This window comes from Lissotriton helveticus, chromosome 5_1 (assembly GCF_964261635.1).
Source record: "Lissotriton helveticus chromosome 5_1, aLisHel1.1, whole genome shotgun sequence".
Lineage (NCBI taxonomy): Eukaryota > Metazoa > Chordata > Amphibia > Caudata > Salamandridae > Lissotriton > Lissotriton helveticus.
The window spans coordinates 2140723547-2140748932 of NC_136065.1; the positions used below are offsets into that span (position 1 = coordinate 2140723547).

General features: G+C 48.2%; 1 protein-coding gene across 1 annotated transcript in view; it reads left to right on the plus strand.

Moving 5' to 3' along the window:
- Positions 1–25386, plus strand: part of CRAT (carnitine O-acetyltransferase) — a 223219-nt gene that overhangs the window by 186516 nt on the left and 11317 nt on the right. Inside the window, exons 10-12 of the mRNA XM_078646254.1 lie at positions 17722–17844; positions 19530–19665; positions 19831–19893. Coding sequence (XP_078502380.1) covers positions 17722–17844; positions 19530–19665; positions 19831–19893 — 322 coding nt within the window. The remainder of the gene's footprint in view (positions 1–17721; positions 17845–19529; positions 19666–19830; positions 19894–25386) is intronic.

A 25386-nucleotide genomic window follows, 5' to 3' on the forward strand; every position in this document is an offset into this window, starting at 1 on the left:
GAATACAGAGAACTCGTTGAGGACCTGGACCTAGACGAATACGTCGATGAGGTAGGGGACGACGAGGAAGTTTATGGGGCCGTGGAAGATAGCTCGGAGGAAGAGCTATGCCCCGTACGTAAAATTACTAAGGCTCAGGTCACGGGATCGCCACACGCCCTTACCCACGACCCTACTCCTCAGTCCTCGGCCCCGCCTCCTGGCCCGGCTACAGACATTCCAGCAGAGCCTCAACTATACAAATCGAAACCGAAACCATCGGAATCGAAAACAACAAAGATGGCCGACAAACCATCGACATCGAAGACGTCGGGGTCTACATCGAAACCGTCGTCTTCGGAGCCCTCGAAGCCGCAGAAGGCTGTCGAACAGGCTAAGGCACCAAAAGGGGCCAAGGAGGCCGGCTCGAAGAAGGTCGTCGAGCCAGTGTCGACTAAGGTGGTCGAGTCGAAGTCGAGAGACTGTCGAGACACCTTCAACCAAGACTGCCGCACCGACAGGCAAACGGACAGTCGAAGCGAAGTCATCGAGGGGCACCGAGCCAAAGTCTGGAGCCTCGACGCAGTCGGATAAATCTGATGCTCCAAAGTCTGCGACGTCGAAGACTAGGGCCGGGACGGTGAAGCAGAGCGCAGCTGTCGAAGGTGCGTCCGCGCCTCCGCCACCCAAGGACAAATCATCGACGCTCGGCTCTTCCCCTGCGGGTGGACAGGGGTCGTCGGTCGGATCGACGAAGCCGTCCGCTTCTTTTACCAAGCAAGTCTCGGACTCCCTGAAACGGTTGAGAGACAAGGCGTCGGAGCCGACCACCCCTTCGGTACCGAGGACCAGTGTTCCACTGAAGAAGCCTTCCATGCCGATCCTCTATACGCTACCACCAAAGGTGGCGCCGAAGGCTTTTGCACCTCGTACGGTGCCCGAGGACTCGGAGCCATTGAGGCAGACTCAGCTTAGCGGAGGATTTGGTTGACCACCTTTATCTGACGAACAAGGGGAGCATTTTATCGATGCCGACACGGGTAGATTAACGCTCTACAAGAGGAAAATTACATCCCAGCCTGTGGAATCATATGTAATACCTCTAAAGAAGAAAAAGCCTGCACCAGACACGCCAGAACTTGTTGAACCCATTCCACAACGGCCTAGGCGGAGTCCTACCCCTTCACTCACTTGCTCACATGGAGATGAGGATGAACAAGATCAGGGGTATAACTTCCCAGACAATACTGACCCTGATGCGCAGCAGTACTCATGGGTAAACTCTGGTGATCTGGGGGACCAGCAGGGGGTCGGTGACCCACAGATGTATGGGGTGAAAACTTCTCCAACTGAAGACTCTGCGGCGTTTAATGCTTTAATTGAAAGGGCGGCTGCAAACCATAAGGTGGAGATGCATGCCAACCCTGTGGAGGTTGACTTTTTGTTTGATACTTTCTCTGCATCAGAAAAGACTGTGAAAACACTTCCAATGCTTAAGGGGGTTCTCAAGCATGCCACGGACATTTTTAAGGAACCCACCAGAGCGAGGGTGGTGAACCCACGCATTGAAAAAAAGTACAGGCCGGCACCTGGGGACCCTACTTATATACGTGGCCAGTTGCCTCTAGACTCTTTGGTGGTCTCAAATGCCCGCAAAAGGGTGAATTCGCAGACAACGGGTGAAGCTCCTCCCCCGGACAAAGAGACAAAAGTGCTGGAAGCAGGGGGCAAAAGGGTGGCTGCGCAGGCAGCCAACATATGGCGCATATCTAACACACAAGCCCTATTGGCCAGGTATGATAGGGCGCACTATGACACCTTAGAGCAACTCTTACAACACCTTCCAGACCAGTTTAAAGAAGGAGCTGAGTTGCTGATACAAGAGGGCAAGCTCATTTCTAACGCTGCAATTAAATGTGCGCTAGACGTGGCAGATACAGCAGCGAGAGCAGTCAACACAAGTGTTATGTTAAGGCGTCAAGCATGGCTCCGCATCTCAGGGTTCAAGCCAGAAATACAGACGACTATCCTCAACCAGCCCGTCAATCCAGACAGACTGTTTGGGCCGGAGGTTGACACCACCCTCGAGAAGATCAAAAAAGATACTGAGACGGCTAAGTCCATGGGGGTGCTTCAGTCTCAGCAATTCAGAGGAAACACTTTTCGTCGCTCAGGTGCGCGGGGTACTACCAGAGGACACTTGGCACAGCAGTCACATTTCGGCAGAGGAGGCGCACAAGCCTCGTACCCGAAACAGAATAGAGGTGGTTACAGAGGCAACAGCGCAAAAGGCAGAGGCAGAGGCAACAATAGTTCCCGTTCCTCTGCTGCCAACAAACAGTGACTCTCTGTCCCTACCCCCCGACCATCCAACACCTGTCGGGGGGAGACTCCAGCAGTTCCTGCCAGTCTGGACGTCCATCACCACAGACAGGTGGGTGAGGAAACGTATCCAGTTCGGTTATTGTTTGGAGTTGACGTCCACTCCGCCCAACATACCCCCAAGACAACGACCTATGTCAGCAGAGCACTTGCACTTATTGCAGCAAGAGGTTCTTGTAATGCTGCAAAAAGGCGCAATAGAGCTCGTGCCGGTGGAGGAAGAAGGCACAGGGGTTTATTCCCTGTACTTCTTGATCCCAAAGAAGGACGGCTCGCTCAGACCCATTCTGGACCTACGCCCCCTCAACCTGTACATACTCTCAGAACACTTCCACATGTTAACACTGCAGCAGGTTCTTCCATTGTTAAACCAGGGAGACTTCCTCGCAACCTTGGACCTCAAGGATGCTTACTTTCACATACCACTCCACCCATCCCACAGAAAGTACCTCAGGTTCACCATACAAAACAAGCATTACCAGTTCAAGGTCCTACCCTTCGGAGTGACCACTGCCCCCAGGGTGTTCACAAAGTGTCTGGCGACTGTAGCGGCGCACCTCAGGAGACAGAACATACATGTCTACCCTTACCTAGACGACTGGCTCGTTCAAGCAAAGTCGGAACAGCAGTGCGCCGCAGACATGTCCCACACAATTCACCTCCTTCACAGTCTGGGGTTCTCACTGAACTATCCAAAGTCGCACCTTCAGCCAGCCCATGTGCGGCAGTATCTAGGCGCGACAATAAATACTTTGACTGCTACAGCTCAGCCGAACCAGGTGAGGATCGACAACATCCAGTCGCTCATCCGAAGGTTCAGACCGCAACAATCACTCCCAGCGAGAGTGTTTATGCAGTTGATAGGCATGATGGCCTCCTGCATCTTCATAGTCCCGCACGCAAGGTTGCATATGCGTCCGCTCCAAGAATGCTTGGCGCATCAGTGGACACAGGCTCAAGGACAATTGAAAGACCTAGTGTTGGTGACCGGTCGGGCATACAGCTCTCTACATTGGTGGAATCCACACAACCTTTGCAAGGGCCGACCGTTCCAAGAGCCTGTGCCGCAGATCATCATGACGACGGACGCTTCTCTCCAGGGATGGGGAGCTCATGTGCTCCACTAGACGGTGCAGGGACTATGGACGACACAACAAAAGAAGATGCACATCAACTATCTAGAGTTGATGGCAATCTTCATGGCACTCAAGTCCTTCAAGGTACATCTGTGCAACAAAGTCGTGTTGATCCGGACGGACAACATGACTGCCATGTACTATATCCAAAAGCAGGGGGGTACGCACTCTCCACAGCTGTCTCATCTGGCTCAGAGCATGTGGAAGTGGGCCATTCAGAGGAACATTTTCCTCATGGCGGAACACCTCCCGGGCAAGGACAATCAGATGGCGGATCTGCTCAGCAGGTACAGCCATCAAATGCACGAGTGGGAGATACATCCATCAGTACTCCGCCCGTACTTCCAGCAGTGGGGTCATCCAGAGATAGACCTGTTTGCCACAAGGGAAAACGCAAAATGCCAAAGCTTTGCCGCCAGGTTCCCTCACCCACAATCGCAGGGCAATGCGATATGGATGAACTGGTCAGGCAGATTTGCGTACGCTTTTCCCCCAGCACCTCTAATACCGATGGTGGCAAGAAAGCTAAAGCAGCACTCGATGACACTCATCCTGGTTCCTCCAACGTGGGCACGCCAACCATGGTACACCACGTTTCTAGAACTCTCCGTGGTACCGCATCAAAGGCTGCACCTCACACCCAGACTTTTGACGCAGAACCATGGCGACATTCAGCATCCAGATCCGCACCAGCTCAATCTGGCGATCTGGCTCCTGAGGTCTTAGAGTTTGGCTACCTTAACCTGCCTCCGGAATGCATGGACATCATCAGGGAGGCACGGAAGCCCACTACAAGAGCTTGCTATGCAGCAAAATGGAAGCGGTTTGTCATTTATTGTACAGCACATAACATAAACCCGCTAGATGCATCCATTCCTAACATCATCTGCTATTTGTTGCATCTTTACAAATGCAATCTAGCGTACGCTTCCATTAGGATACACTTATCCGCCATAGCGGCTTATCTTCAAAACAGGCAGCATCTCTCCGTTTTCAGGGTGCCTGCCATTAAAGCTTTTCTAGAAGGGCTGAAGCGGGTCATTCCTCCGAGGACCCCACCCGCTCCAGTATGGAATCTCAACGTGGTCCTCACTAGGTTGATGGGCCCACCTTTTGAGCCTCTACATTCGTGTGAGGTTCAGTTCTTGACATGGAAAGTGGCTTTCCTCATTGCTATCACGTCTCTAAGACGTGTTAGTGAGCTGCAAGCGCTCACAATACAAGAGCCATTTATTCAAGTCCATTCAAACAGGGTAGTGCTCCGCACTAACCCCAAGTTCCTTCCAAAGGTGGTGTCACAGTTTCATGTCAATCAGACGATTGAACTGCCCGCATCCTTTCCAAACCCAGAAACAGTGGCGGAAAGAATGCTCCACACGCTGGACGTTAAAAGGGCATTAATGTACTACATTGACAGAACACAACACTTTAGAAAGACACAGCAACTTTTCGTTGCCTTCTCAGCACCGCACAAAGGCAACCCTATTTCCAAAGCTGGAATAGCCAGGTGGATCGTTAAATGTATTCAGATTTGTTATCAAAAGGCTAAACGCACTTTAACGGTCCCCCCCAGGGCGCACTCCACACGCAAGTTGGGGGCCTCCATGGCATTCCTAGGTAACATTCCTTTGGAAGACATTTGTAGAGCAGCCACGTGGGCTACACCACATACATTTACCAAACATTACTGTGTAGATGTGCACTCCAAACAGCAGGCAGCTGTAGGACAGGCTGTTCTCAAGACTCTTTTTCAGACTTCTGCAGCTGGCACGGGCGGCCGCCGCTAATGAGGGGACTGCTATGTATTCTATGCAATAGATATGAATTCAGCAGCCCACATGCCTCGAACTGAATATGCTACTTACCAGTATGCATCTGCATCTGTTCTTGGCATGTAGGGCTGCTAACATTCATATCGCCCACCCTCCTCCCCGGCGCCTGTAGCAGCTGCAGATTCCTTCTTGCATTTCATCACTAGCATGGACATCATTTCTACTATCGCACTCCATCTTTGCCACAATGGCTAAAAACAATCTGGGGATGGAGTCGATGCCCATGCGCACTGTAGTCCAGGGGAGGAGCCACCTATCTCAGGATACTTCGAAGACTCTTCCAGGACAACAATGTGCGATCATCCGGACCCAACACTAGGCGGCGATCTATGCAATAGATATGAATGTTAGCAGCCCTACATGCCAAGAACAGATGCATACTGGTAAGTAGCATATTCATTCCTACTTGTACACTAGGTATTTTCAGTTTTGCCTCTACAGTCAATTATTTCTCCTGTAAGCTTGTCTCCTCAAAATTACTTTTGCCGGAACCTTCTTTCAAATAAGATTAAAAGTCAGGGAGAGCAAGAGGATGCGGAGAGAGCGACTGATGCCAAGTACATATACAACAGCATTGTGGACCTCAAAGAGGACATCGCTGCCCTCATTCTCGACTTTGTCTGTGTTCTAGTGAGGCCGAGCGGTTTGTAAATGTAAATGTAAATGTACATGTATTTATATAGCGCAAATCACCGACACGGTATCTAAGCGCTTGCTTAGGGAACCCGTCCTGGTATTCCCATGTGAGATACCCCGGCAGGGTATCCACAAGGTGAAAGCCAGGCATCCCGCCGCGAGGGGCCGCAGTGGAGATTAAGCAAGCTATTGCCCAGAGTCGCAGAGTGTGACCCCGTGAGTCGAGTAGGCACCGGAGCGAGAATTATCGAGTCCGTGGAATTTTAGACCCCGAGACCCGCCGAGGCGGGGAATCGAACCCTGGTCCACAGCCGATCTCAGCTTCCGGGTCTGCCGCCTCTAACCACTGAGCCACACTTCTCCCGGTTTGACTCTGAGCCTAGCCTGCATATGGATCCTATTCTTCTGGACGTGTGAAGTCAGTTGCAGGAAGTGTGACAATTAGCCCGCATTTTCTCCTCAACACCCTGCGCCTCAGCCTGTCACTATGGTCATACCGCCACCACCCCTACAGCCAGGGCTGTGGTCTTCACCCTCACCAGTTACTCCTTCACCTTAAACGCAGCCAACTATCTCAGTTTCTGAGGCACGTCAGTAGTCGCTGCTTCTCCGAAGCATCTTATTGATCATGATTAGGAATGTGGCAGGAACTGGTGACGACAGTGGTGATAATGATGATCATACGGATTAAGATGGCGATTGACAGGATCAGGTATCATCTTCTAGTGCCCTCGAGTTGAAATTAAACTTCGCACCAGATGATGCTAGCACAGAGTCCATGCTGAGAGGCTCTCCGCTTGCACATCGGCCATTTTCATGCATTGGTAGATGGGGCATCCCAGAAGTTCAGCCTCCCAGTGTCTGGTTGAGAAGTCTTACTTTTTACTTGACTTAAAGGAGTAATCTAGGTAGACACGTGGGGCCATTCCGATGCTTGACCTCCTGTGGGAAGGTGGTCTCTCTCACTTTCAAAATCAAGCATCGCCCTTGGTGTACATGGCCATGCTTCAGGAAAACTTACATGGCGTGGTTGTGTGTTGGCTGGTATGGAGCAGCAACTTCTCTTGGCTGCTCTGCTGCAGCCTGATCATTACAGGGAGATTAAAGCACCCAGTACCAACTCTGGAACATACTGAGAGGTGACCGTGGGAGTGAAGATCCACCAGATAACGAGAAGAGCCCACACAAAACTGTGGCGGTGGAGAAAGACACTGGGGCCTCTTGGGTTGAAGGAAGGAGAGACTCCATCTTGAAAGCTGGCTGTCCTCAACTTACTGCAACAGCTATCCTTCGGCCTCTGCCTGCACTACCGGTGGTGTGGGAGGATCATCTGCTGTAGCAGTGAGCCCAGATCAAGGAAAACTGGCCAGAAAGTGCAGCAGAGAATGGCAGCACACTGACCGCTCGTGGAGTTTCAGAGGTGGTGCCATCCTGGGTGACAGCTGGCGCACAGTCAGAAAGAATGAACGTTGCAGTGTGATCCTGCATACGAGGGTCCTCGGGAGAGAGAAGTATGGAGGCCACAAGTACATCCAGTTAGAGAAACACCGACCGTACATAATGATGTGAAGCTTGTGACTGGAGAAAGACCTCAGCAAAGAAGAAAGAGGGTGGCTAGCTGAGGAGAGATACTGCGCTGCACAGTGGGAAAGCTCACGTCACCTATCGAGCCACAGAGGGCACCAACCTTATACTACCAGTACGATATAATCGTATAGATTCGGGCAAAGTATAGATGCCAAGTGCCTGAAAGCCAAGCCCTTTCTACACACAGAATAACACCCAAATCAACAAATAAGAGCACAGAGCTCCATGTTTAGTCAGTGACACTGATCAGGAGAGACTTGTCTTTCTCTCTGTAGGAAACCCACCTCTCTATGCCGTGCACTGTACGCTGGCACCACAATGGGGTACGCTGAGCAGAGCCGTCCGAGCGACCCTTATTGGTGTAGAGCGGCAAAAGTAGATTATAATGTTCTATTTGTGGTAGAGTGGGCGAGCAGTTAGGCTTATCAGAGGGTAGTGCTCAGCATTTGTTGTACTCACAGAGGCAGTAAATGGAACACACACATAAGATTGAAGTCGAGAGCGATTTGTAGAAAAATAACAGGTCTTTTTATGTATATATTTTGAACCAAGAACTTCCGTTACAGGATGTACTACGTTTCAGCAATAAGCAAGGTAAGTACAAGCAATATACAGTTGTGCACAGTTACGCACAATGTTATCCTATAGAGAAAAACATAGAATGCAATAAATCAAAATGCAGTAGGACTACTAGAATTTGAATGTTAGGGGGCCAGGTTCCAAAGTTCTTCCAGCAGTTTCTCGGGAGCGTCCCCGATTCGGCTGGGAGAGTGAGTAGTTTACAAGCTACGAATAAGGTGAGGTACCTAAAAACAGGCTGCATAGGGGGACTTCTAGGCAAGTCCGAGGGCACTCAAAGGAGTGTTGAGGTAGCACGGGCCTGGGGACCACGGGAGCACAGAGGTTTTGGATACTCCCCAGCCAGTGGTGGTACCTGCAGAGCAAACAGGGGATCCAAGCTCTGGTGCGCCAAGTACACCTCGCGGTCAGGGGCAAAAACTTCACAGGGGCTGGTGCAGGACGGCTGGGCCACTCAGCGAATGGGTATCAGCGATACTGACATCCCTTGACGGGTGCTTGGTCTTCAGGCAGTTCGAGTCCGGCTTGGACTCTTGAAGTCAGTTTTAGGTTGCAGGGTGTTCGATACCCCGAGGTTGGTGCTGCTCGGCTGTGGAAGAGCCTGATGCCTCCAAACTTGGTGAGGAAGCAGAGTTGATCCTTCAGAGCTGCTGTATCTTCTCCTAGGCAGTTGTGGCATCCGGGCCAGGGAGCTGCAAGTCGAGAGTTCGGACTTTGCAGTTTCGGAAGCCGGCGGTGCAGGGGAGTAGCTCTGCTATTCCATAGGAGTTCTTGGACATTTTGGGGAAGAGCTGGAGGGCCCCTGGGGTTTGTAGAGGTCTGTCAGCGGCAGCGACAAGACAGTTTCCACCGATTGTCGACTCTGTGGGCTGAAGGCAGGGTTTCACACCAAAATCCAGTCCAGGCTCTCTGGTCTCTGGGCCAGCTGCTCTTCTTTGTCCTTGGTCTTTCATGTGTCCATCAAATCTGAAATTCAAGGCCCCTGGGTGCCACCTAAAAACTACAGTTAAGGGGATTAAAAGGAGTGCCAGGTAGTAGTCAATGGGGTGCCTACCTTAAGGGTGACTACCTCCTCTCAATGCTCACCCCACGTGGGGGATGGGCATGACCCTGACAGGTTATTTTCCCCATCTTCAAGAGGGTGGGAAGTGTGCTGGGAGTGCTCATCGCCTGCCCTGCCTTAGGGGTGGTGCACATTGACTGGGGACCCTCCTCATCATCTAACTCATTTCCCCACCTGTCTTGCCCCAAAAGTCAGATCAGGACAGGGGGGCTGCCATCTGCTGCTAGCAGAAGAGGTGGGGGCTGGAGTTCAAAGGCGACATCACCTTTGAAGCTTCCTGCCTGGAGGAAGTGTGAAGCACCTCCGCCCGGGGCAGGCATTGTTTCTGGCCCCGGAGAGCAGAGTCGCTCACCACATGGGTCCAGATACTTGGCTAGTAGTGGCAGGCTGGTGGAGACCAATTAGGAACACACTAGAAGTCGGTAGGTTTCGGAGGACACCTCTAAAGGGTCCTCCGGGTGTAGTTATTCATACATCTGACACTGGAATCAGCACAGGTTTATTATGCTTTGATGTTTGATAACAAACATCCCATAATACAGTGCAGTCATCATGGAGCGGTGAAACTCGTAATGACAAGTGTCCAGCCCATGTACACTCTATGGCTTCCCTGCTCACTTACAGTATCCAAGAATTGACATTGATATTGCAAGGACATATCCGCTCATGCAGATAAGTCCTCACAGAGGATATAGTTCACCCTGCCTTAGGGCTAAGGCCTGCTAGAGGGGTGTCTTACCTATATCCCATGCAGTATTTGTGGGCATGGCACACAGGGATGTGAGCTATGTCGACTTTTCAGTTTTGTCTGCACCAAGGCACGCAGTCTGCAACGGCAGCATGCATGGCCTTGGTGAGGGGACACTAGGGTGGCACAATTCGTGCTGCTACCTTTTCAGTGCCAATGCCCTAGGTACCAGGGGTACCATTTACTAGGGACTTACAGAGGGCACTGATGTTGTGCCAATTGGGAAACGAAAGGTACAGTTTAGGGAAGGAGCTCTGGCACAGGGTACCTGGTCAGCAGGGCCCTGTGCACTTCAGTCAAAATCGCATCATTTTCCAGGCAAAACATGGGGTTGACCATGTCCAAAAGAGGCACTTTCCTACACTCACTAGCCTGAAAGCAGTGGGAAGGGCAGTCATTATTAGGAGCCAATGAATCCACGGAGGGTGACTAGGTGGAAGAAGATAAGAAACGTGAGACCTGCGCAAAGAGCGCAATGCTGAGTAAAAGGAAAAAACAAACCTTGGGTCTCAACTTCTCAAGAATGAAATCGTTCTGCTAAAAGATAGGTCTGTGGTGGAGTAGAAGCAGATCACGTTGTGGCGGATATCACTGGGGGTGAGCTTGATGCATCGTAGAAGATGATCACCAAGGGTGAGGTCAGACTGGAGGTGCAGCTAAGAAGGGTATCTCGAGTACTGCAGAACAGATGAGCCTCGGATGACAGTGAATGCCCTGCCAGCTTGCATGACACAGCATCGGCCGCCCCCTCTGGATAAAGCGACATCCAGATAGCACTTCACACCTCTGACATCAATGCCCTGCCTGGTCTCAGAGCACCTCCAGGCAGCAAACATCTCAGCATGCTGGTACCAAATGAGAGCAGTCATCTCTCCGTGCAAGAGAAGTGGAAGCTTCAGCAGCTATGAAGAGACCCCAGAGCTGCCGCTGGACTCTCCAAGCATCTCCCTTGATCAGTAACTCCAGGCGGCCACACACGCTGCCATCACCAAGAAATAAATGGACAGATTTTCAAAACTAACCAAACTTAAACAATGTGTATAGGCACAGATGAGTGACATCCATGAGCCTGGGATGGGGCAAGGGCAGATGACCAGTCTAAGAAAACTCCCTCAGCACTTATATTTCTTTTTTCTGATTCAACATGGGCTGAGCATAAAATTAAACCACAACGGAGTGCAGAAACATTCACATATTTGTGAATCTTAACATTTTTTGTTTATTTTCTTTCTTTTATCAACATTATTTTTATCATATCTTTTATCACTTTTACACATAAGATTAATATTATAGGCATATACGCATGTTTTTACCTTATAAGGGCAGATGACCTCTTACAATAGCTATCCAATGAGGGCTAAGAGTCATTACTAAGAGACGTGTTCTTGAAACTTTTCAGCAACATGATTGGGGTCGAGGTAATTTCCTGTAATCTTATTGTGATGGTTGGGGACAGGGGCACGACACACAACTGATGCGAAGGCAGGGAACGCAGAGGCACTTTAAGCAAGAAAGCGGCTGAAGTCAGTTGGGCTAATCGATATTTGGCGAGATACTCATCAATGGGACCCCGATTCTCTCTCAAGGGATCTCCTTTGATCATACTAGGCACTCAATAGTGCCGCCCATGTGCAGAGACCCCGGAGCACTTTCTTCAAAGTCACATTTGTTGTGGTGTTTTTGCCTTACTTCAGAAAGGCCAGGAATTACATTTACATTTTGGCAGCCTTAAGACTGGCTATTTTGCCTTTTCCATTAATTTAATTTAAAATAGGGAATAAAAAAAAATACAGCCTTCAACAACCCCTGAAAATAAGCAAAAGTGACTTTTAAAAGCATCCTCACAAACTCTTTTTACTTTCTTTTGAAATGAATGATGGGAAAGGACAGGGCATTATAACTGCTTAGGCTGCAGCATTGAAGCAATGAGAATAGAACTCTGTGCCTTTAAAGTCACCCTGACCTCCAGCGTTGCATCATTCCCTGCAGGCGCAGTGCAGCCAGTTCCTGGCTCCTGCTGCCAGGATCCTGGAGCAGAGCTCTGCCTGGACAGAAAAGTGTGTGGAACTTCTGCTATTCCTATCAAGGCTCAAGTGTGTCTGCTGTTCTTGGAAGATATGACCGGTCACTCTGGGACTCTATTAAGCAGTTTATAGAAGACGTACCCAGAGACATCAATATTTTCAATATATCGTCAATGGGGCATGATGGAATCCAAATAGATCATCAGCGCTGCAGTCGATACCTCCATCCTAGCAGCACACGGATACGGTCACTTTCTAGCTCTACGTCACTCATCCTGGCTCAGACGAACAGGGCTGAAGCCAGAAGCTCAACACTGGATGTTAAACTTCCCTTTTTGCAGGAACACTCTCATGCTGATAATGAAATGTCTCACAAGAAGGCATAACTCAACACTCTTTGGACCATAGGACTGGAGAAAAAGAAGGAATACAGGAGACAATTCAATGGGCCCTACTACAATCGGTATTTTCCTGAAAGGGTTCAGGCGCCTCATTGGCCTCAAGGGCAGCACCCACAGCTGCAGCAGAGGCATCAGTCAAAAAGCCAAGGAGGTTAACGACAACCTACCCAGGCCTTTAAACTAAACACTGGTGGCCAGCAATGAGTACCTACTTGCTTATCCTCCGTTAGCCACTCCAGTAGGGGGAGCATAACTTCTTATCTTGAAAACTGGAAAGAAATAACCAGCAAAAAATGGGTCCTGAGTATTGTGAAAAATGGATACTGTCTCAGATTCAAGTCTCCACTAGCAGCAATACCATCGAAGAAACATCCCTGTTCTGTCGGAAAGAACTACAGCAAATATCCATCTTCTTTCAAAACAATGCGTTGCCAAAGGCCCCAGCTCTGCTTAAACGATTGGGAACGTATTTACATTGCTTTCTGGGGAAGAAGAAAGGACCAACAAATGATTTTAGACGCATTCTAGACCTGGAAAAAGCAAACGAGGAGATTCGCAAAGCAAAGGTTAGAATACTGGCTCGCCGTCAGATCTGCCCTCATCTACACCATGGGGACCGGCTATGCTCAGTAGATCTACAAGACGTCTACTCTCAATTCCGATAGCCCAGAAACAGGACATTCCTGAGGTTCATGGTGGGAAGAGACCACTATCAATACAAAGTCCTTCCTTTCCGCCTCAGATCTGCACCCCAGACCTTTTCCAAATGCATGGTGCTTGTGGCTGCTCAGCTCAGGAAGTTGATATTCATTGATCTGTATCTAGACGGTTGTCCATGCGCCCATTGCCCGAAGGAAACTACTGCGCTAGTGAGCAGTAGAGCCAGTTCCTCTCACCCATGGGGGAAAAGCATCTGTTCAAGATAGTTTCCTGTTCAGAAAAAAAAACAGAAGAAGAAATTTAGAGCAATACCCGATATGTGCCGCTCCATCAAATTATTCCAGAGGAAGATTGGCCGCGCGTCGTGGACCTGAAGGATCTGTCTTTCACCTTCCTGCAGCGAAGAGACTCCAAGTCTCTGGGATTTGTAGTAGGTCAGTCCCACTTCCAATGTGCAGTTCTAGCTTTTAGTCCGAAGTCTGCCTCTCCATCTTCTTCCGAGTGCTGGCCAGAAGTGCCAGCCCATCGGTTTACCAAGAACACTGATATATCCATAACCGGACGATTGGCTACTAAGAGCACAATGAACTGAAAGTGACACGAGACATGCAGACAGCAATATTGCTATTGGTCGGCTTAGGCCTGTAGGTAAACCTTCAAAAGCCAGTGACAACCCCTACAGTTGCTCTCCTGTCTTGGAGCAGCAATAGACACAAGACAAGGAAGAGTGTTTCCTTCGGAGGAGAGACTATTATGAATCTAGGAGAAGTATCCGCTCCTTTTCAGACCCCCTAGTCCAAGAGCTCATAAAATCTGTTTTCTGGGTTCCATTGCCCGCCTGCATTTTCATTGTCTCGAATGTAAGACTGCGTGAGGCAACTTCAGAAGTGTCTGGGAGATCTTTGTCTCAATGGAAGGACAACAACCTCCATCTTTCAACAACAGCAACACACTTCCTCAGGGTGATGCAAAAGTAAGAGTCTCCTGCAAGGTGTACCTTCCCACTAGAAATCTCTTTTGCAGTCACAGATGCATCATTGTCGGGCTAGGGAGCCAATCTAGGTATCATTTCTATTTAAAGTCTGTTTTGAAGGGCGAGAACCAGTCACATCCGCTGCTTGGAACTCCGAGCAATCTGTCAGCTCGTTGAGCCTTCTTACCATTTCTGATAACTAACAACACTTCTTATATCGACAGACAGCACGATGACCATGCATTACTCAAAGAAGGGAGAATGAGGTTGAGATCCTTGTCCATTCTAGCACAGCAAACCTGGTTGTGGACACTAACCAGATGTGTAACGTTAAAGCAGTCTTCCCGCCAGAAGAGTAAAACGAGCAAGGGGATTTCCTCAGTAGGTTCTGCAAAGAAAACTACAAGTGAGTTTTAAACAACAACATTCTTCAAGGCATCTTTGCAGAATGGGGTCATTCAACAATGGGTCTCTTCACAATGTCGCTAAACAAAAATGCAAGGACTTCACATGCAGGAGGTGGGAGCCATGTTTTCTGGGCAGTGCTCTTTTGATGAACTGGTCGAGGACATCACTGTTTTCCTTCCCTCTGATTTTGCTGATCTCTGCAGTCACCCTAAAACTTTACAATTCCTGGAAACAATGATCCTGATCGCCCCCAAGTGGTTCTCAGATTTTCTGCAAATGTCAGTAAAACCACACCGGAGACTGACATGCAAACCAAACCCCCTGACCAGATTTCAAGGTCATTGGTTCCACCCAAAATCAACATCCTTGAATTTGACAGCATGACTCCTGAGATCAGACAATAGGAACATTTGAATTTGCCTCTGTCATGTCGGGCCATTTTAAAAGAGGCGCATTGGGACCATCCACGAGGGCTTCTTATTCCTTCAAGTGGAAAAGGTTGGGTTTGTGGTGCCAATAGAGAGGCCATACTCCCATGTCATGTCAAAAGAAAAAGCCCTATTGTCCTGTTTGCTATGTATGGCTCAAGCCAAGTAGACGTTCTTCCCAATCACAGTCCATCATTCTGCCGTCACAGCCTGCAGACAAGGCACTCATCCTACATGCTTTTTCACGATTCCGGAAGTAAAAATGTTTTGGAAGGGGTAAATACAGTTTACTCTCTTATAACAGTTCTATCTTCTCCTTGGGAAATCAGCTTGGTTCTGTCAAAATGCATTGGTGTTCCATTTGAGCCTGATCACAAGCCTTCATCGCAGCATTTGTCTTGGACTGCGACTTTTTGTGGTTGCTGTTACTTCAGCCTGTAATATCCGGAAGATTCCATCCCTTTTGGCAGTGGAGTCCTATACGGCTTTCTGTTCTAACAAGGGAGCCACGACGATCCTTTCGAAGGTAGATTAAGAATTTGATATTAATCAAACAATTACTCTACCTGTTGTCTTTAATAATCCTACGATTCCATCTGAACATTCGGTGCATGCGCTGGATGTCAGCGTGTTGCGCTTCTACCTAAACACGACCAAAGACCTACATGAAACCATTTGTTCCTCAACTATGGTCTCATGCACACACAACCCGCTTCTTCCAAACAATCCATCTCTCAATGGATTGTTTGTTGAATTTCTATGTATTATCAGTTACCCGGTAAACCACTCCCAGGGAAATCCAGGGCTCGTTCTACTAGGGGAAAAGCTGCCACTGGCGGAAGTACATCCCATTCGCAGGCATCTACCATCAGCCAGTTGGAAGTCCATCCCCACTTTCACAAGATACTATTGTTTCAAATTGCGATAAGAGAGCTGACTACTGTGGTTCTATCTACTCTGAGAAATATGTTTCATTTCTACTCTTTCTTGTACTTTAGGACCAAGAGCCGCTATGGAGGCGATTTTAAGCGTGCTGCTCTATTCTAGTGTTTACTTTCATCGAAGAACCTACGATGCAGAATAAATGTTAACTTGTAGTCCTGGTTCTGCATCATAGGCATCTTCATTGCAGTCCTTAACACCCTCCCTGTCATTGTTTTGGTCGTACAGCATCAAAAGGTTTTAAGTGTTTATTCTCCACGTACTTATGAAAATAAGCGGACTCTGATGGAACTGCCAGGACAGCGTAATATGGGGTGTCGAAGTTCCTGAACTCTTAAAGGAGTGGGGCACACTCTTATCTCTTCCATTGTATGCCTATCAGGTTCCTCGTTATTTAAACGTGTTAGGCTGCAGTTTATACACTGCAGTTCTGAGAAGAGGTTTATTTATTTTTATATACTTTTCTATTGAGCAGATTCATAATCCTAACACTTTTGCCTGAATGGTCTCTTTGAGGGGGATTCTCTGCTTGTGGTCATGCTGGAATCTCTACCCTGTCAGTCTGATATATTGAAATAGGGTCTTGCCTGCATTGGGTCATAATTATAGCATCTAGGTCTTTACAAGAATATGCCTGCAATGCAGAACCATATAAATAACCATTTAATTTTCTATGCCAAATGAATCTCCGTGTGGTGTCATATTTGTTGCAGCTGAGCATCTAGAATCTCTGACCGGTTTAGATTTATGCACTTAAAGTTGTACTTATCCGCTGTCTCTAAATCTCCGACCCTACTATTTGAACCTATGTATTCAGTAAGGGCCAGTGTTCTGGTGGGTTCCTGTGCCTACCAAAGTCCAGGCTGCGACTGTCATTCCAGGGTAGGGGCCATTGAAGGCTGATAAGCCATGGGGAGATTGTTCTGGGTGCCGTCACTGTCTAGCACCCAGTCCTTCGTAGGGACTTGACACCATTTGGGTTCCTTAACTGGTCTGTCCCCCTGTTGTCCTGCCCATTGCACCAAACCCTCAACCTACTTTGTTTGAACTTTTTTTAAACATTGGTGTCCTCTCTGTTCCAGTGTTGAATTTTGGGTTTGTGGGGTGTTCTGGCTTTGAATTAGTTGCAGAGAGTCTTACCCTCTTTGACGTACCCCACCTTGCACCCATAGCTACCAAGAAAATACAGCACAGGGCTGAGGTGTGATAGCAACCCTTGCTACATTGTTTCTGCCTCTGGCACGTTGCCCCGGTAATTACAGGGAATAAAACAAAAACTGGGTTAGCCGAAGCATAGTAGGAGCAGCCAAAGTATTCCCTAAAAGGAGAAGACTCCTATAAGGCGCACCAATATGATATGTGTAATGTCCTGTCTCGGTCCCAAACATTTGTAGCTGGTTTTGTGTTTTTTTTAGCTCTACCTGCTCTATTAACTTACCAGTAAATACAAGTCCTATCGGTCATTGAAGTTAGAGCACTGACTGGACAATGAGTGTTCTGTACTGTGGCTTCCTCTAAGTTTCTAACCCCTCCCACTTCCTAGAGTCGGCCAACATTGCTCAGCCAAGCAACCCTTGTACAGTGAGTGCCCAAAGGTGTGATCTGGTTATCCGGTGGAGCACAGGAGTGTTAGGGGCTTTGGGATAGTATCCAGTAAGCTCTGACTAGTCAAGGACTCCGAGAAAAGCCTCACATGGGGTAAGGGTCTGCTGCCGATGACATGGGAACCCAGAGGGCTCCTTGCTGTGTGTGAAGCTTCCACTGCCGCTCTGGCTGGAGCCTGGTTATGGGGATTAGGGCTTCATGTATCTGGTGATTTATCTGCTTTGCAATTAAATGAAAATGTAAAATTCTGTTTTTTTTCTAAGCCACCTTGATTAGGACTTAGAATTTAAGAACTGCTGTCAGATCACTTTACTGTCTGTACCTCTCCTCCTCTCCAGAATGGTGAATGACTTGGATGTCCGGGTGTTTGTCTTTGCACACTTTGGGAAGAACTTCCCCAAGGAGGAGAAGCTGAGTCCAGATGCTTTTATCCAGGTGGCGCTGCAGCTGGCGTACTACAGGTAATGTCTGAGGAGGTTTTGCTTGTTTGTGGTCACCCGAAAAGGGATTTATCTTCCTCTTCCAAGAGTTCATATCTACCTCTATCCTGTCCTACTGACAGGAGCAGTATACACATATCCCTATCCCTTAATGAAGGGGCTGACACCTACTTCTATCCTTTCCTTCTGATAGACGGGGCAGACACCTACCTCTCTCCTGCTAATGGAAGGAGCTAAAACGTACTTCTCTCCACTAATGGAAGGAGCGAAAACCTTCCTCTAGCACCTCCTACCAATGGAAGGAGCCGACACCTACCTCTCTCCGCTAATAGGAGCTAAAACCTACCTCTAGCACCTCCTCCCAATGGAAGAAGCCGACACCTACCTCTCTCCGCTAATGGAAGGAGCTAAAACCTACGTCTAGCACCTCCTACCAATGGAAGGAGCTCACACCTCCCTCTCTCCGCTAAGAGGAGCTAAAGCCTACCTCTAACACCTCCTGTGGTGGTGAGCCTCAGCAAGGCCTACCAGTGCTAGGGGTTCTCCCTTCTCTGTACAGTGTCCTCAGACCAATAGAAAGAAGTTGGCACATAAACTGGAATAGAAAAGACAGAGTTTATTAAACCTCATGAGGTGGAACTACATTCACACAACACCCTTCGGTACTGTATGAGCTAGCACACTGACTGAAAGGAGCTTGGTCCTTTTATACCCACACAGGGGCTCAAATGAGGGTGGTACAAGGTACAGGATGCTGGTTTCAAATACATATAAGGTCATACAGAGAATGTGCTAGCAACACGTGGGAGGGGCTAACAGTTTGCTAATTCTGGTGGACACATCCTGACAGTTACAAGTTGGGGACAGCTGTAAGCTCAACTGAGCATGTTAAAGCAGAAGAGGCTAAATATATCTCGTCTCCAGGCAGATTTCAAGAGCAGTTAACATGAAGGTAGGACAGAGCACATGCCGAGGGCATGGCAAACACAATGGCTGCCAGAAATACAAATGGATTCCACACAACGGACAAGATAGTCTCTAAATACAAGATGTCTTCTGCTAATGCTTAACCTAATCGCTGCTAATTTACAACACTCCTACCAATAGAAGGAGCCAACACCTACCTCTCTCCACTAATGGAAGGAGCTAAAACCTACCTCTAGCACCTCCTACAGATGGAAGGTGGTATTGCCTACATATGTCCTTGCATAATGATGGAAACAGGTGGCACCTACCTTTATCCTCTCTCACGACAGTTGACACTTGGACAGCTGACACCTTCCTGTATCACCTCCTACTGAGGGAAGGGGCAGACACCTAGTTTTATCCAGTGCTACTGAGGGAAGAAGCAGACCTCTCCCTTGCTCCTCTGGTCCTGCTGAAGCGTGCCCTCCTCTAGCCCATTGGATCTGCCAAGTTGTCCTCGTTACCCTAGCAACGCTGACTGAACCCCAGCACATGTAATCCCTCCTGAGGGGGATGGGGTGAGCTAGTTGGAAGTCACACTGAGTCCCACAAGTAGTTATGCGGGGTTCTTTCTGGCGAGGGAGTGCCTGGGAGAACTTCCTCCTGGGTTGGGAGCGGTATGATGGGTTTCTCGTATTTGTGGATGATGTAACTTCCAGTCATAGGAACTCTGAGTTGGAGGTGTGGCTCTGGCTTTCTCCAGCGTGTGTGTGACATCATCACCGGTCTGCTTCTTTCAGGATGTATGGCATTGTGTGTGCCACGTACGAGAGTGCATCTCTAAGGATGTTCCGCCTGGGACGCACAGATACTATCCGCTCTGCCACGAAGGACGCCTTCAACTTCGTGAAGACGATGGAGGATTCTGCGAAACAGGTGAGTGACTGACGCCTGCTGATGGGGATCTGTAGTGTATCAGAGGAAAGGGAAGTAGAGAGTTTGATGAACGCCTTTTATCAGAATGAGCTTAGCTGGTGGTGTTTGCCACTTGGGCATTGGACTTGAAAAATATCCTAACTCACTCTATCTTCTTCGTTGTAGAACCTGGAAAAAGTGGATTTGTTGAGAAAAGCCGTGCAGGCTCACCGGTCGTATACAGACAAGGTGAGTGCAGGCGCAAATGGACCTGGCACATACAAATCTGGTGAGCGCAGGCGGACGTGAACCAGGTATAGGCAAATAGGGTTACCACCTGGCCTGTTTCTACCAGCATGACCAGTATTATAATGTCCGAGTCGGTACCAAAATTAGAAAAATCAACTAAAGCCTGTATTTTTCTCCTTATCAATACTTACTTTAAACAGTTAATGTAAGAGGAAAACCCATTAAAATGTGTTTTACAGCTGCGTTAATGATCCCTGCCTGGAGCTTAAAGTAAACAATGACAAAAAGGTCATAATAATAATGAAAATGAACAGTTTCATATAAAGTTCTGCTCAAGAGTCCTGTACGAGCCTTTGCAGATGTTAAAGCATAAACAAGGGGCTGGTTTTTTTTCTCTGGCAAAGGTGGCTACCATATATGGAGGCTTACGGAGAACTGAGAAGTATAGGCCTGTGAGGATTGGACATATGTATGTGGACAAGGGAGGAGCTGCAATTCTACGTGTACAAATTTGATAAGTATTTATATGGATGTTAGAGACGAGCTGAGTGCTCAGACATGGTAATTTGTGCACTTGGTGTACGAGTGTGGTCCATGGTACTACACACCTGCCGCACCTGCACGAAGTGTGAAAAGATACAGTCTGAATTGGTGCACTGGGGGTGAGAAGACACATTCTGCATAGGTGCACGCAGTGTGTAGAGACGCAGTCTGCATATGTTTACGTGGTGAACAGGGACGCAGTTTGCATTGGTGCTCTCAGTGTTTAGAGAAGCAGTCTGCATAGGTACGCGCAGTGTATAGTGATGCATACTCTGCATTGGGGTACTCAGTGTGTGGAAACGCAGTCTGCACAGTTGCACACGCGTGTATAGAGTCGCGGTTGCATTGGTGCTCTCAGTATGTTGTGACGCAGTCTGCATTGGTGCACGCTGTGTATAGAGACACGGTTGCATTGGTGCTCCCGGTGTGCAGGGATGCAATCCACATTGGTGCGCCCAGTGTGTAGAGACTTAGGGCCAGATGTAGGAAGGCAAATACCGGTCGGTAACGGCCGATTTATTTGTAGATGGAGATGTAGGGGCCTCAAAATGTGACAAATCGGTATATTTACCGAATCGGTAAATCTACATGTAGGTGGCACTGTAATCAGTGCCGCAGACCCTTACCGATTCGTTATTTACCACCAAATACTATTTGGTGGTAAATAACGAATTCCAGTGTACATGCACATCTGTGCATGTACACCGGTGCCTTTAGGGCATGTATGTGTGTCACATGGCACACAAGCCAGAATCAGGAGTGCAACAGGATGTCAAAGTGACACCCTGTCCCCCTTGCAAATTCGGTATTTTTACCGAATCTGTATTTGCCTTCCTACATCTGGCCCTTAGTCTGTAAAGTTTTGCGCTGTATTGAGACGCAGTCTGCATTGGTGTGCTCAATGTATAGCGATCCAGTCTGCATAAGTGCACGTGGTGTACAGGGACGCAGTTTGCATTGGTGCTCTCAGTGTGTAGAGACGCAGTCTGCATTGGTTCAATCAGTGTTTAAAAACAGTTTGCATAGGTGTTACTCGGTGTATAGAGGCGCAGTCTGCATGGGTGCAATCAGTGTGTACAGAGGCAATATACATAGGAGCGCGTGCTGTGAAAAAAGAGTCTGGGTAGTTTTATATGGCCTGCTCCGAGGATAGGGCAGAGACCCTAGTTATTGGAGACTATACAAACCTTGAACGCGTCATACGACAGAGATGCACACAAAATCCGTGTGTAGCTTGATGTTGACATGTGCCATGTGGGTGCTGGTGTTGTTGTTAGTATGTGGATGATAGCTGTTTCTCCTTCTGGCTTGTTGGTGTATTCCCAGTGAATAATTTTATATCCGTCAGGGATCACTATGTCAATGTCTGGGGTGGATGTGGGGGTATTTTGTTTGGGTGGTGGTGTGTGAACTGTGGCAGGTGGAGTGGCACTGGGTGCAGGTCAAAAGTCCTACCATGGGCGTTTATCCAGTTCTTTTTTCCGGTTCCTGCTAACAGAATCCTGCTCCAAAGCTCTGCCTTTTTTAGGCTTTTTCACTTAGATTTTTCGCCAAAGTCGTTTTAAAGTGGTTCACTCAACTTCCTTTAGGGCAAAGAATATTGTCTGAGTTTTGCTATCCCATATTGCAAAATGACCACCATGTGATAGGAAAATGGCAAAAACGGGCCAGCACAGGATCTGTATTGTGTGTTTTCCAGATTCGTATGATCCCAATACATGCAATCATTGCAGGACCCTCTCCTGGCGTACCTTGAAAAACAAAGAGAGAAATCTTGTCTGCATGGCCAAGTGGAGCGGTGAAGAATGCAAGATACCTGGCTGTAGAAACATTTAAGTGGTGAGGAGAGACTGTTTCCTCAACCAGTGCCCCATCTCACCCTCTGAGGAGTCCTGCAGAGGGTGATCCAAAAGGAGAAGATCTGGTGAGATACAATGTCACCATTCGAGATCAACGATATTAACGTCGAAGAGGTATAGCAACTACTTGCTCGCCGTCAAGGGCTGGTGCCATGTCGAGGGCCCGCATGTTGTTGAGGAGGAAGAGACCGTCTATGTTGAGAGTAACTTCGACGTCGAGACATCAGTAGACGCAATCAAGAACTTCGATGTTGAGACATGGTTCAACCTCAAGACGTCATTCTACTATGCAGGAGGAAATTGAGGAATGACTTTCACCCATGAAATGTCATTGCCATTCAAAAGAATCTGATGCTGAGCACTCCAGAGCCTACTCTCAGTCCAGACCAGCTTCTCAAGTCCTCATACCGGATTCTCCTTCTTTATGTTCTATACCACTCCCTTAAGTTCCGGTGGGGTCTACTACTGCTCCACAGCCTTCTCGTGCCACTAGTTGTATTAGTGGCACTTCCATCAAGGCACTGTAGGTCTTGATCATGTCATGCAGAACTAGCAACATCACAGTCGAGACCCCACCGTCATACCGATCAAGATCTCCTAGACAGTCTCTTTCAATATGAAGACTGGATTTTCCATCCCAGTCGAGGTCATCAAGAACACATCATTCAACCTCATCTTCTGGTCTATACTCTGACACTCATAGACTCACCACAAGTGAGAATCTCTCCTGTTGACCATACTAATATCCATATTTCAAGAGCATGAGCGAAGGGGTTCCAGCCTAACTTGCAGGCATTCACTAATTTGCAAGTTTTGCAATAATTTCTACTGCTGCTATTTATTGTGCGTTCTAGCCAGGTCCAATCTTGGGGTAACGCCTCTCCGATTTGTGAGTTTGTGTCCTGCTGGAAACCTGATTTACCTCCGCTTGGAGGGGATGCACTCCAAGCGCCTTTAAGTACTAAAAAGGTGACATTAGGGCTATGTAGCCCTGTCTTTGATTGGCTCGAGATAAGTAGAGAAAGGAGATAACCTGGATTATGGTTAGGTGCTCATTCAAGACCATTCTGGCCGTCTCCGGTGATGCCCATGTGGCTTTTGTCGCTTTGTTGTCTAATTGTTTGCCAACTTGTATAAACTCAACAGACACCGGATCAGATCAGTCAATATTAAGTCCTTTAAACTGTTAATAGTTGTTGATAGGCGCAACATATTTGCCCTATTCAAGATGTCTTGTCCCCCTTTGAACTTATGTAGGAGGCTGGCTTAGTATATGGTGCACACTTATTTGAGTGAAGCACCTTGCACTAATCCAGACGACCCTTATGGTGATTTTTAGTGGTCTTTGATATCAATAGAACGCTCTCAAAGTGGTAGCTGTGGAGAGCAGCCTTCAGGCTTATCTTGAAGGAGAGTTAAGCAGCTTGTTTTACCAGTTTAATCATGTAGTGTAGGTTAAATGAAACAGAATCACACTGTTTATATAAAGATTCTTCTATTTATTACACAACACTCACTGACACATTGGTATATCTCCTACCTGTAGAAAGCAAGCCAAATACACTATAATACTTCAATTGCAATAAGGTAAGTAGCACAAAATACAGTGCTCGCCAAGTGGGAGACCAAACCATATATTAAGAAAGTGGAATGCGAACTCCAAAGGAGGACAGGACTTGGACCAGAAAACCCAGAGGAGCCGAAGACACAAGGAACCACCCAAGGTAAGTACCCAGGAACCCCACAGAGGCTGTGTGCAAAGTGGGAACACGGCCGCAGGACCAATGAAAGTCAATGGAGAAGTCATGGTTGCAGTTTTTCAGAATAAGGACCCTTTCCAGAGGGAAGCTCTGAAGCTGGGGAACCGGGTTCGAGTCTCTGCAGGAACGCTCAACATCCTGTGATTCTGGGCAAATCACTTTATCTCCCCGTGCCTAACCAAAAATCAATGTGTCCATCTGTAACGTAACTAGTGCTCATGGAAAGGGCCTTGGTACCTTCATGGCAAGTTCGCACAATATCAAACTAAAAAAACTAAAAAAAAATAAGAAAAGCATGCGTTAAGTAAGCTGTATTTGGCAGGAAGAGATGCTGGTGTTGAAGCTTCTTGTTGCCCGAAGATCTCTGGAGTGCAGAGCCAACCAGCCTTGGCAACGGCAAGTTGATGTGGTGCACAGAGGTTTGGTCCCAGCAGTTATGACGAGGGATACTGGCCTTAAAATTGCAGTGAGGACAGGTCAGGCTTCACGGGAGTTGCAGAACCACCACCTGTGTTGCTGAACCTCGGGACAGACAGTCCAAGGGATGTCAGGAGCAGCAGACATGTCCATTTTTTTGCGGGACCTGCAGGTGCAGGGAAGTGACTCCTTCACTCCAGGGAAGATCACTTCAGGTGTCCTCGATTCCCATAGGTCTGGTGAAGATCCTGGAAGAAGCACAGACACAGACGATGAAGAAGACTTGCAGAACAGCGACACCAAATGTGCCCTTCAAAGCAGTCTGGTGGCGCTGGCAAGCGCCACCACCCCAGCCCAATACACTAAGTCCTGTCTGGAAGGTGGTCATACCTCCCTGTGGAAGGAAACCTATTGTTCTACCTTCCCCTGCTCGAGCTTGAATCAGCAGCAGGAGGGGAGAATCGTGTCTGTGGTCGGCAGCAGCACTAGCTTGCTGTCAGACCCTGAAAGGATGTTACCAGTAGCACACGGGGAGGTAGCCCCAACATCTATAGTTAGACATCTCGTAATGACTGATGTCCACTACATGTATTAAAAAGGCTGACCGTACTTACAAAGCCTGGAGAACCAACTCCAGGGTTTGTAGGGGTGTCCTGCTCATGCAGGGTGAACCTCACACTTATAACCAAGCACCCTGCCCTCTGGACTGAAGAACCTGACATAGGGGGGACTTCTAGGTTTTAAGTATAGTGAACCCAGATATAAGGAAACATATCTGACGTGAGAGGTGCAACACCAACTCACACAGGCTGCCATGGCAAGCCCGCAGTCACAGTTTAAGTGGACTCCCATGGGTGGCACATTACATGCTGCAGCCCATAGAGACCACTGGTGTACGTATGCCCTGAGTATCT